The sequence below is a fragment of the Nesoenas mayeri genome (assembly GCF_963082525.1).
Source record: "Nesoenas mayeri genome assembly, chromosome: 27".
Lineage (NCBI taxonomy): Eukaryota > Metazoa > Chordata > Aves > Columbiformes > Columbidae > Nesoenas > Nesoenas mayeri.
In genome coordinates this window covers 1,369,181-1,381,828 of record NC_137555.1, presented here as the reverse complement: position 1 = coordinate 1,381,828, position 12,648 = coordinate 1,369,181, and the positions used below count along the sequence as shown (strand labels likewise).

Genomic DNA, 12,648 nt, shown 5'->3' with positions numbered 1-12,648 from the left:
TGTAGCTCTGTTAATTCCTGCCCACCACACCTGGGCAGGCAGCGCCGGGTGCATTGTTAGGCCATAATTGCTGGGTGTTGCATTTCTCTTCTGCTTTAAAGCTTCATTTAACTCAAACTGTTATAATTTTCTCCCCATGGCCCCCCCAGCCGTGTCCCCCTCCCGGCATTATGCCGGCGGGGCTTTGTAGGGGCTGGGGGTGAAGGGATTACATCCTCTTACATCCTCTTACATCCTCCCCGCCGGCCGGTCGCCACCTCCCCGGGCATTGTCAGAGGGGAAAGCAATTATGGGGAAGGTGGGACGGCACGGGCTGGGGGGACAGAGCTCAGGGATGGGGGGGGACACCCCAACCGGTGGCCCCAGGTGCGGGGAGCAACGGGTACCACCCTGAGTACCACTCTGGGTACCACACTGAGGGTGATGCTCTGTGCACTAGGATGCAGGGGACACCCCCAGGACACAGACCGGGGGGGTCACAGAGAGGGATGGGGACACGAGGTGTCACCTTCAGTGGGCACCTTCATCCTCCTGCCACCCAGCATCTCCCTGAACATCTGGGGTCCCTGTGCCCCCCGTTCCAGCAGGTACAAAACCCGCGGCAAAGCCTCATCACAGGAATGAGAACTCCAGCAGTCTAGACACTCACTTTTATTTGCCTTGGGGTTTCCTCCTTTACACAAATAAACTCCAAAGTCTAAATATTTAGGCCTAAAGCCACTTCTAAAGGAAACAGCGGAGCTTGCGAAAACACACAAATAACCCATCAAAAGAACCCCATAAAAATAACCTAAAGGCAGTTTCTCTTTGGCCAGAGGAGCCTGGTGGGCACCCACATGTGTCCCTGTGCCACCAGAGAGGGCACAGACCTTCCCCTCCAATAAATAACACAGAGACCCCACGGCCATGGGGATAAAAGTGCTGGCCCGAGGTCTGCGTGCCCAGGGATCCTCCAAGCTGCACAGACAGACAGACATACGGACAGACACCCCACACTCCCCATCACCTGGCTGCCCGCAGTGCCCTGCATCCCTTGCAAGGATGGGGACAGCGTCCCGCTGACCACGGGGCTGGGGACACCCCATTGATCTCAGGGCAGGGGACATTGTGCTCTGGTGGGGACATCCCGCACTCTCATAGCTGGTCTATCCATCCCCGGCACTGAGAGGGACGTCTGCGGGGACAGGGAGGTGGCGTGGGGACAAGTGTCCGAGGGGTTCCCAGGGCGAGCGGGTGGTGAAAGCGGGTACCACGGGATGCTCCAGGGATGCAGGGACCCCAGCGTGGGGTTATAAAGTATAAAAATAGAGCATTTTAGAAAAATAAAAGCAGGGAAGAACCAGTGCTGGAGGGCGCCGGGACAAAGGGAAGAGCCTGGCGAGGCCAAAGGCTGCGAGGATGAGGAAGGCAGAGCCTGGCGAGGGGGACGAGTCCGGGCATTACGTGCGCGGGCGGGGGGTGCGGCGGGTCCGTCGGGTGGGTGAGGACGAGCTGACGAACTCGAACTGCTTCTGCCGCTCGGCGTTGTTGGGGAAGGGCAGCTGCCCCCGGTACAGCCGCTTGATGAAATGGGCTTCGCGCTGGTTCTGGCGGCTGCGGGAGGCGCGGCGGGGCCGGCCCTGCCGCGTGAACGCCATGTACCAGCCCTCGTAGCGCGCGTTGCGGAACGCCGTGTAGTTGTTCTCCAGCACGATCTCCGTGAAGATGCAGTCCTTGCTCTTGCCGTTGGGCTGCGCGGGGGGGAAAAGGGGCCGTGAGCACCCGTAGGGATGGAGTTGGGGGTTTGGGGGTGTGACCCGCGAGGTGCTGGCACCCCATTGGCACCCTATCCCTGCCATGTTTGCCGTGACACCGACCCCAAAGCGCCGGGACCAGCTCAACAGGGGCTTCTCCTTGTGGTTTGCTGGGGGCAAAAATAGGCTGGATAGACAGGGAATTCTAAAAAAAACCCGTTTTCACAATTTCTGTGGAAGTTCACAGGGGCTGGAAGGGACCTGGAAAGTGCAATCCCCCCATGGAGCAGGAACACCCAGATGAGGTTACACAGGAAGGTGTCCAGGCGGGTTGGAATGTCTGCACAGAAGGAGACTCCACAACCCCCCTGGGCAGCCTGGGCCAGGCTCTGACACCCTCACCAGGAACAAGTTTCTTCTCATATTTAAGCAGAACCTCCTGTGTTCCAGTTTGAACCCATTGCCCTTTGTCCTACCATTGGCTGTCACCGAGAAGAGCCTGGCTCCATCCTCCTGACACTCACCCTTTCCATATTTATAAGCATTAATGAGTTCAGGAGTGCGGAGTATTAGTGGAAGCCCCTCGCAACCCTACAAGTTGCACTAGATGATCTTTCAAAGGTCCCTTCCAACCCAAACCATCCCTTGGTTGTGATGGAGAAGGGGGACCGGCAGCTTTTTAGGGGGGACATGGAGAGGCCCCCCCATGGCCCCTGTGACTGGGGACATGGGGACCAGCCCGGCCGAGCATCCCGGCTGCTCTGGGGACACGGGGACATGCCAGGACTCACTTTCCCGATGAGCTTGCCCCGCTTGCTCATGCAGATGTACTTCTCGCTCTCGGCCCCCTTGATGCGGACGCGGCTCCCAAAAGTGTCCGTCTCCACGATGAGCTTGGCTGCAGGGGGATGAACAAGGGGACAGTGTCCCGGGGGGAGCTGTGACACCCCCCATGAGCTACCGGTACCCAAACCACCCCCATCCCCTCCTCCCTGCCGCCCCAGCATCCCTCCCTGCCCATCGCCCGTGGGGCCAGAGGATGCTCTTGCAGGGGGATGCTCCCCAGCCATGATGCTAAAGGGCTTTTGTTAAAACCCAGCAGAGTCAAACCGGGCGTTTGATGAAAGCAATGGCCCCTTCCTCCCCCCCCGGCGCATCCGCATTGTTGGCGGTTCAATGGGTTCTCCAGGGCCAGACCGAGTCCAGCACCCAGCGGGTTAATTGTCTTCGTCCTCATTGTGTCTCTGCGACATGGCCGTGGCTGCAAAGGTTGGGAGCTGACACTGAAACCGATGACCCCCACGGGTCCTGCGCTCCTGATAGCGAGAATTGGGGGGAAAAACTGGAAAGGTGGTGAATTAGCCTTTGCAAAGCCTTTCCCAAAGCATTTCGGTGCTGGAGATGCCAGCCTGGCCTCTGCGGCGCTGTGGTGCCCATCACCTTGGCATCTTGGCTCCTTGGCAAACCCGTGTGTTTGTGGATATTTAAGACGCTGATGCCGGCATCAGGTGATTCTCCTTGGGGAAAAGCTGGCTGTCTCATACCGGGAAGAGATTAGAAAGCAAAAGCCCTAAATATAGGGCTTATAAAAGCTGCATGCTATTAGAGAAATGCATGATTTTTAGAAGCTTTGAGGTCAGGGCTGGATGGTTAAAACTCCCTGGAGTTATTTTAGGTATAAAACCAGCCAGCTGGGGCAATTTAAACCTTTCTCCCTGACGACTGTTCTCCACAATCCCTCTGCAAAACTCCTCTAGGAAGAGACACTTCCCAACAAATTAGTCCCGGATCAAGCCCTCCGGGGGGATCCCACCCCCTTACCGAACTTGTTGCCGTCCTCGGCGGTGGCCGTGATCCTTTTGCCGTTCACCTGGACGTGCTTGCCGCTGGTCCGGCTGTACAGCTGGTACTCCCTGATCTGCCGCCGGCTCAGCTGGTCGCTCACGGCCCCCTGGTCCCTCACGTACTGGTTAAAATTAGGAGACGGTTGATTCTCCCCCTTTGTTTACAAAGGGAAAAATAAAATCAAATTTGTTTTGGACAGCGGACGGCAAAGGGGGCGGAGTGGGGACCCCAGAGCCACTTCTGCTCCCAGCGTGTCCCAGGAGTGGATGGGTGCTCAGCAGCATCTCCTGCTTGAACAGGTACCAAGGACGGGCTGGGACACATGGGCTGAGCTTAAAAAACACCCGCTGAGTCTCTGGTGGGGGGTGAGACCCACATAAAGCCAGGCTGGGTGTCCCAGGAGCAGAGCAGCCCCCAGCCCGCCCTGGCTGTGCACTGCAGGAGTAAAACATCTCCTGGACCCCAAGCAGCTCCGTGGCTCAGGCTGACGGGGCAACACAAACACACCAGGGTTATTGGATGGTAAGAAGCAGCTAAGTAGTGCAGATGAGCTGGGGAGAGGGGGGGATTAACGCTGGTGATCACCCCTCCATCTCCATGCTGGACTCCGACCAGCGCTTCCCAATACGCATCTTAAGAGAAGACTCGTTTTAGTCTCGGTGTATATTGGCTGAGCCATCCCAAAATCCAGCTCCAAAAGGGCTATGGGATATGCTCTTGTTGGGGGGACATGTCCTGCTGCCCCCCCAGGAGCTTGTCCCATGACCATTTGGGAGCCAGTTGCCCATTTTGGGGTGAGGGGACCAGCCACCCTGCATCCCCCGGCTGCAGCGTCACCTCGCTGGGTGCCAAGGGGGCACGGGGGGACCCAGCCCTGGTTGCTCGTGCAGGGGGGAGCAGTGGGGTGGTGGGGGGCACTGCCTGCCCCCCCCACCCCCCAACCTTTGTGTGCGCCTGGGGACTCATTTCCTGCCAGGATCCACTTTAAAGCCTTTGGGGCTGGCCGAGGAGGTGGGCAGCCCCTCGCCATCAAAGGCGCTTCCCTTCCCTCTCATTTTCAAAGAACTAAAAGCATTTACCTTGGGAAAAAGAAAAAAAAAAAAGAGGGGAAAAAAGAAAACCAACAAGAAAAAAGGTCCCAAGCACATATTAAGGCTGCTGGGACCGGCAGCTACAGGGGTTTTGTTCAGGCTCCGGAGCAGAGGGTGCTGATATGGAACAGTGCATTTTAATAGCCGCTGCCTTTCTAAAGCGCACAAAAAGGGACGGTGCAGCCTGAGGAGATGTGGGGGGAGAGGGGAAGGGGGTGTCAAACCCCACACCACCCCGCCGGTGGGGGGGACCGGACCCCGCTCTGCCCCGTTAACCCCCTCGGCAGCGGCCTCGGCCGCAGAGTGCGGCCCCCGGAGCTCAAGGCTGATGGACTTGGCACGTCCTTCCCCAGGCAGAGCTGCAAGAAATGTATCGCCTGCCCGGGAGGGTTCCCTGCTGACCTTGGTGGGGAGCTGGGGGGGTCCGGGGAGGATGTGCCTCCCCATCGCAGATACCCCAGTACCGACCCGTCGCAGCCCTGAGGCCGGTGCTGATGGGCACATCCCTCTGAGCATCCTTCCCCTGCCCGGAGCTGGGTACCAATCGGGATGGGCACGCACCGGTCCCCAAAACCAGGAAAGCCCCCCCCACCAGAGCCAAAGGACACCCCCAAACAAGCGGTTAGCGGGGCGGATGGCACGGCGGACGGGGTTAGTAAAACACATCCACGTACCTGGGTCTGACAGGAGAACATGAGGAGCTGGAAACATCTGCAGCGAGAGACAAAAGGGAGAGAAACGGGGTGGAGGTTTGTATGGGGTTAGTTCTTTTCTCTTCTCTTTCCACCCCCCTGCAAAGAACAGCTGTGTCTAACGCACTAAGAATAAAACTACTGATAAACCCGAGTGGCAAAGGAATCGCCGCAAGCGGAGCGCGGGGCTTACATGGAGAGGTTCTGCAGGCTGATGGGCTGCATGGCGCTGCTCGAAGCCCCCCGGCCAGCGGCATGAACGGCCGGCACGGCCACAGGGCTCGCTGCAAACCTGCCCTCCCTCCCCGCCACCGAGCGACCCGTCCCCTCCTTCCTCCTGTGACCCCCGCGTTTGGGGAGGGCGAAGGCGACACCGGGAGAAACCCCCCGGCTGTCGCCGCGATGGTGGAGCCACGTGCGATGCCAACGTCTGCGGGGTGGCGATGGAGCATGGGGGAGGCAGCCGGGGTCGGGTCCTCTCCTCCTCCTCCTCCAGCCCTGGGGGCTGCACGTCCTACACCCTGGGGACATCCAGATCCATCCTGTCCCCTGCGTCCCCACCCCATCAGCCTCCGGCCTTGGGTTAGTTCCCCGCTTTGCGGCTCCTAATGGGACAGAGGGATGCGGGCAGGGCAGGGGCGGCCACCCCCCGCCCCATCGAGCCTTGGCACCCCTCAGATCCCAGCCTGGGGATGGGAGATGCAGGATGTGCAGCCTTTACATGGGGGGAGAGCCCATGTGAAGAGGGGCCGAACCTCTCCCGATTGCTGCGGAGGGGAGGAGGAGGAGGATGGGACCTGGAGGAGGGGATGGGGGAGGCGGGGGGGGCCCAGCTGCTTGGGTGTCCCCATCCTGGATGGTGGGGAAGCCCCCCGCCTCCTCAAGGGAGGATGCTGTGGGGTACGGGAGGTGGGGAGGAGGATGCTGTGGGGTACGGGAGATGGGGGGGAAGATGTTGTGGGGTTTGGAAGGTGGGGGGGAGGATGCTGTGGGGTATGGGAGATGGGGGGGAAGATGCTGTGGGGTTCGGGAGGTGGGGGGAGGATGCTGTGGGGTTCGGGAGGTGGGGGGGAGGATGCTGTGGGGTTCGGGAGGTGGGGGGGAGGATGCTGTGGGGTATGAGAGATGGGGGAAGGATGGTGTGAGACATGGCGATGGTACCAGGGATGGGACAAGCCCCGCGGGGGATCAGGAAGGGCCGCGCTGGCACGGGGGATGATTTTGTCACCCTCCTCTCACCGAGGTGCCAGGTGTCACACAGAGCAAAGCGCCACAACTGGCTTAGTGCCGGGGGGGGTCTAAGAGACCATGTCACAACCCCCCATACCAACAGCTCCCCCTTTCCCCTGCCCCATTGGGTGTCACGTCCCATAGGAGGTGGGGGCTGTGCGCCCCTCCACACCCCGTTTGCTCGGGCAGGGAGGCGCTAAGTGCCTTATAAATACCCCCCAAGGAGCTGGGGTAATGCCCTGGGGGGGTAAAACCCCTGTGGGGTGTCCCAGAGCGGCAGCACACAGGACAAGGGGTTCAGCACAGAAACCACTCACCCGCAGGCTCACGCCTCAGTTTCCCCATCAGCACAAGGGGTGTCAGGCCTCACCATGGAGCTCAGCGGGTACCAACACCCCCAGCGACCGGAGGGCGGGGGGGCCCGATTCAGTGCTAACGACCCCAATTAGACCTTCCCCGCTGCCTTCTCACCTCCTGGGCCAGGAATTCTGCCCCAAAATAACCATTCGCAGCCCCAAATAGAGACAAACGTGGCATCCCCCAGCTCAGGTCCCCCCCACCCTGGGGCTCAGCATCCCTCGGGCTGTGCCTCCGTCCCCACTCCGCAGGGATGATTGATGGCCACGGAGCTGTCATCACCCCCGGAGTGTCCCCCCCGGTTCGGGGCAGAGGGTCCCGGGAGCTGTCACCGCAGCGGTGGGGGGGCTGCCTTGTGCAAGCAGCCCCTGCAGGGCGAGGAAAGGCTGGAGGGACAGGGCTGCCTGTCAAAGCTTTATGTGTGTGGCCCCCTGTCCCCCCCCATCCCCATCCTGGCATCCCCAATGGGGCACCCTGCTCTCCCCCCCCCCAGCCCTGGTATCCCCCTCCTGCCCCACACCTGGAGTAGACTAAAGCCTGGCTTTGCGGGAGGCTCAGCTCCCCTCTCAGAGCCAATCTGAGACACAGCACCCCCCCCCTCCATGCTCCTGGGGGGGGTCAGACCCTCCACAAATACCTGCAGCTCCCAGACCAAGGCCAGGTCAATGGGTTATAATCATCTCCCCGCTGCTCCCTAATCCCCCTTTGTCTCCTATTCACAGGCAACACTTGTTCCCCTGCGCAGGACGGTGTGTTGGGGGGTCCTGCTGCCCCCCCAGCCCCAGGGGAAGGATGCTACCCAGGCAGAGGGGTCTCATGGACCACCCCCAGCCCCTCCATCCCCAGCACAGAGAGCCAGGAATTGAAATGATCCTTTACTGGGGAAGGAAAAACACCAAACCAGCAGCTTTCCAGGCTCTTCTGCACCTGGAAGGTGAAAGGGTCTCGCGGGCACCACAGGCTGACCTTGCTGTGAGATGGGGGCACCCACAGGACCCCCACACCCATCCTACCGCCCCACACCAGGCTGGGCTCCTCGACCCCCCCAGCCCAACCTGTGCCTGGATTTCTGCTCCCTTTTTGAGCTCAGCATCACGCACCAGCCTCTTTCTTCCTCCCCAGGATCCCCCCCATCCTATGTGATGATTATTCACCCCCCTTGGCTGGGGTTAGCGGGGGACACAGAGGGACAACCCACTGGCTCCTGCTGTGGTGTGCTCAGGGGACACTTTGCTCTGGAGAGAAGGGGAGGGCTGGGATAAGGGGTGGGGAGTCCCAGAAGTTTGGGTCAGCACCCACCCACCCAATCAGCACCCTTTCTTAATTAGCAGCAGCTCTCACAGGGCAATTAATCCCCCCAGGTGTGTGTGATGAGCCCAGAGTCCCACCCCGTTAATGAGCAAAGCCCCTCGGTGCCATGTCCCCACGTCCCATAGCGCCCTGGTGATGTGGTCCCGGGCAGGGGGACCTGCCACCCCAACAGCTGTCACAGGAGAAGATGAATCCCCATGCACTGAGTGTCCCCAGTGAGTCCCAGCCAGGATGGGGGTGTCCCCTCTGGGAACAAGCTGTTGGGGACACCGGTCCCTGGCACCAGTGGGGTCCTGCTGTGTGACACCTGGTGTGGAGCATCTCCCGTGTGAGGAAAGGAGGGGGCTCTGGAGCTTGGAGGAGTGACTTAGTGTATTAGAAGGGGGGTGGTCAGTAGATCAAGAGAGGTCCTCCTTCCCCTCTGCTCTGCCCTAGTGAGACCACATCTGGAATATTGTGTCCAGTTCTGGGCCCCTCAGTTCCAGCAGGACAGGGAACTGCTGGAGAGAGTCCAGCGCAGGGCAACAAAGATGATTAAATGAGTGGAGCATCTCCCAGGTGAGGAAAGGCTGAGGGAGCTGGGGCTCTGGAGCTGGACAAGAGGACACTGAGGGGTGACCTTATTAATGTTTATAAATATATAAAGGGTGAGTGCCACGAGGATGGAGCCAGGCTCTTCTCGTTGGCAAACAATGATAGGACAAGGGGTAATGGGATCAAGCTGGAACACAAGAGGTTCCACTTAAATTTGAGAAAAAACTTCTTCTCAGTGAGGGTGGCAGAGCCTGGAACAGGCTGCCCAGGGGGGTTGTGGAGTCTCCTTCTCTGGAGACATTCAAGACACACCTGGACATGTTCCTGTGTGACCTCACCTGGGCGTTCCTGCTCCAGCAGGGGGATTGGACTAGATGATCTTCTGAGGTCCCTTCCAATCCCAAACATACTGTGATACTGTGACTTACTCATGGGGATCAATATGGAAAGGGGGGGTGTCAGGAGGATGGAGCCAGGCTCTTGTTGGTGACAACCAATGGTAGGACAAGGGGCAATGGGTGCAAACTGGAACACAGGAGGTTCCACTTAAATATGAGAAGAAACTTGTTTGGGGTGAGGGTGTCAGAGCCTGGCCCAGGCTGCCCAGGGGGTTGTGGAGTCTCCTTCTGTGCAGACATTCCAACCCGCCTGGACACCTTCCTGTGTAACCTCATCTGGGTGTTCCTGCTCCATGGGGGGATTGCACTGGATGAGCTTTCCAGGGCCCTTCAACCCCTGACATTCTGGGATTGTGTCCCGACACTTCTGCCGTGTGTCACCGTGTGTCACCACAGTCCGGCCATGTGTCGCTGTGCCCTGTGAACCGCTGCCGTCTGCCATGTGCCACCGTGTCCTGCCGTGGACCACCGTGTCCTGCCATATGTCACCGTGTCCTGCTATATGCCACCATGTCCTGCCACGTGCCACCATGTCCTGCTGTGGCACAATTGTGTCCCGCCGTGGACTACCGTGTCCTGCCATACGCCACCATGTCCTGCCACGGGTCACCGTGTCCTGCCATGTGCCACCGTGACCTGCCGTGGAACCACCGTGTCCTGCCGTGGACCACTGTGTCCTGCCATACGTCACCGTGTCCTGCTATATGCCATCGTGTCCTGCCATGTGCCACCGTGTCCTGCCATGGAACCATCGTGTCCCGCCGTGGACTACCGTGTCCTGCCACGGGTCACCGTGTCCTGCCGTGGAACCACCGTGTCCCGCCGTCCCCGCCGCGCGTCCCCACGCTGCCATGTGTTCCCACGTCCCGCCCCTCGAGTCCCCTCCCCGTGTCCCCGTGGGCGCACGCGCGTGTGGGCGGGGCCGCGGCGCCGCTTCCGGCAGCGATGGCGGCCACGGGGCTGGTGGGACACGGGGGGACACGGTTTTGGGGGGTGGGGGTGGACACACAGGGGGGATGGGGCTCCCCCCCCACACCCCGCAGGTCCCTGAGCAGCTTGTCCCCATCCCCCGCGCAGGGACCCGCCGATGTCGCCGCGGCCGCTCAGGCGCTGTCGCTGCCGGCCGAAGCCTTTGGGAACGATGTGAGTCTGGGGGCGGCACAAACGGGGGGTCCCGGCCTCGGGAGGGGGGCACAGCCCTGGGGGGGGGCGGTTCCGGGGGTGCCCAGCCCCAGGTGCCAGTGCTGGGAGGGGAATGGGGGTTCGCAGTGTCGGGGGGTTCCCAGTCTTGGGGGATCCCGGTGGGGGGGGTTTGGTGGTCCCAACACACGGAGAGGGTCCTTGCACAGGGGGGTCCCCAGTTCTAGGGGGAACTCAGCCCTAGGAGGGGGGGGTCCCCGGTTTTGGGGGGTCCCAGCCCCAGCAGAGGGGATGTCCCAGTGCTGGGAGGGGAATCGCACCCCGGTTTGGGGGGGGTAAGTCCTGGGGGTCCCAGTGCTGCGAGGGGAGGGGGGATCCCAGCCCCCGGGGGGTCCCAATACCGGGCGGGGGCTTGGTGGTCCCAACGCAAGGGGGGTTCCTGACACTGAAGGGGGTCTCAGCCCCACGAGAGGGGTCCTAACCTTGAGGTGTCCCCAGCATCAAGGGGGTGTCACCTCCCAGCTTGGGGGTCCCACACAGATGGGGGGGGGGGTTTGGGGTTTGCAGGGCTGTAGCATCACCCCTGAACCTCCCCAGCCCCTCACAGCATCACCCCCGAGCCATTCCCATTCCCCTTGTCCCCACACACCCCCCAAGGGGAGGAGAGGACCCCCCGGGAGGGACAGACAGACACCCCCTGGGAGGGACAGACACCCCCGAGGAGGGACAGACCCCCCCAAACCTGCTCGTGCCCCCCAGCCCCGCGTGGAACTGGCCTGGGCCATGAAGGCGCATCAGCACGCCCAGGTCTACTTCAACGTAAGTCCCATGGGGGGGATCCGGTGATTGGGGGGACTTTTGGGGGGTCCCGGTTAATTCTTTACCCTTCTCACATAGCTCATCTCCTCCGTCGACCCCAAATTCCTGAACCTCACAAAAGTCGACGACCAAATCTACAGCGAATTCAGGAAAACCTTCCGGGATCTTAAAATCGACGTTCTCGACCCAGAAGAGCTGAAGTCCGAGCCCGCCAAGGAGGTGGGTGGGCAGCAAGGGGGGGGTATGCGAATTCCCCCCCCTTTTCCCCAGGTTTTTGGGGTGCTGATGGTTTTTTTCCTGCCCAGAAATGGCGCCCGTTCTGCCTCAAATTCGAGGGGGTGGTGGAGGATTTCAACTTCGGGACGCTGCTCCGCCTGGACTGCAGCGAGGACTACACGGAGGAGAACAGCATCTTCGGTGAGTGCGAGAGGCTGGACCCGTGCATCCGCTCTTTCAATTCTTATATCTTCTCCCCTGGGGAATGAGCTGTTAGAGAGCAGCGTAGGGAAAGGGACCTGGGGGTCCTGGGGACAGCAGGGTGACCATGAGCCAGCACTGGGCCCTTGTGGCCAGGAAGCCAATGGGACCTGGGGTGGGTTAGAAGGGGGTGGTCAGTAGGTCAGAGAGGTTCTCCTGCCCCTCTGCTCTGCCCTGGGGAGACCACACCTGGAATCTTGTGTCCAGTTGTGGCCCCTCAGTTCCAGCAGGACAGGGAACTGCTGCAGAGAGTCCAGCGCAGGGCAACAAAGATGCTGAAGGGAGTGGAGCATCTCCCAGGTGAGGAAAGGCTGAGGGAGCTGAGGCTCTGGAGCTGGACAAGAGGACACTGAGGGGGGACTCATTCATGTTTCCAGATATCTAAAGGGAGAGTGTCAGGAGGATGGAGCCAGGCTCTTCTGGTGACAACCAGTGATAGGACAAGGGGCAATGGGTTCAAACTGGAACACAGGAGGTTCCACTTAAATATGAGAAGAAACTTGTTGGGGTGAGGGTGGCAGAGCCTGGCCCAGGCTGCCCAGGGGGGTTGTGGAGTCTCCTTCTCTGCAGACATTCCAACCCGCCTGGACACCTTCCTGTGTAACCTCACCTGGGTGTTCCTGCTCCATGGGGGGATTGAACTGGATGAGCTTTCCAGGTCCCTTCAACCCCTGACATTCTGGCATTCTGTGATTCTTTTAGCCACCAGGATCCAGTTTTTTGCCATCGAGATCGCTCGGAACAGAGAGGGCTGCAACAGCGTCGTCTACGGCCGGGCCAGGGAGCCGGCGGCTGCCGAGGGGTCGGGGTGAGGATGGGGGATAAACTCCCCTGCTGCTCCATTTACACATTGTAAATACATTTTTTTAAAAATAAAGTCCGTCTACTGCGGGTTTTGAAATGATTCTTCCTTAAAACACCCAAAAAACCACATATAATTATTGCCAAATCTGTTGTGATTTTGGCTCGACCACCACTTCAAGTCCCCAACCCAGAACGCTATACCCCCAAAAATCTAATA

General features: G+C 60.3%; 2 protein-coding genes across 3 annotated transcripts; one reads left to right on the top strand and one right to left on the bottom strand.

Annotated features, from left to right (window-relative positions):
- Nucleotides 1–801: 801 nt before the first annotated feature.
- On the bottom strand, nt 802–10,006 carry FGF17 (fibroblast growth factor 17). Of its 2 annotated transcripts, XM_080360317.1 has the most exons (5): nt 9,964–10,006; nt 5,344–5,380; nt 3,555–3,732; nt 2,525–2,631; nt 802–1,730 (listed from the first exon to the last, which is right to left on the bottom strand). In XM_080360317.1, the coding sequence occupies exons 2-5, from the start codon at nt 5,362–5,364 to the stop codon at nt 1,440–1,442; spliced, it is 597 nt and encodes a 198-aa protein (XP_080216443.1). In that variant the 5' UTR covers nt 5,365–5,380; nt 9,964–10,006; the 3' UTR covers nt 802–1,439. The 2 variants fall into 2 exon arrangements, with proteins under 2 accessions (XP_080216443.1, XP_080216444.1); XM_080360318.1 differs by lacking the exon at nt 9,964–10,006 and having other exon boundaries at nt 3,555–3,699; nt 5,344–5,375.
- A 111-nt stretch (nt 10,007–10,117) lies between these two features.
- PBDC1 (polysaccharide biosynthesis domain containing 1) lies at nt 10,118–12,518 on the top strand. Its single transcript, XM_080360090.1, has 6 exons — nt 10,118–10,154; nt 10,269–10,334; nt 11,091–11,150; nt 11,229–11,369; nt 11,456–11,567; nt 12,330–12,518. Exons 1-6 carry the CDS (start codon nt 10,137–10,139, stop codon nt 12,437–12,439), a joined length of 507 nt encoding a protein of 168 aa, XP_080216216.1. The 5' UTR covers nt 10,118–10,136; the 3' UTR covers nt 12,440–12,518.
- The last annotated feature ends 130 nt before the right edge of the window (nt 12,519–12,648 follow it).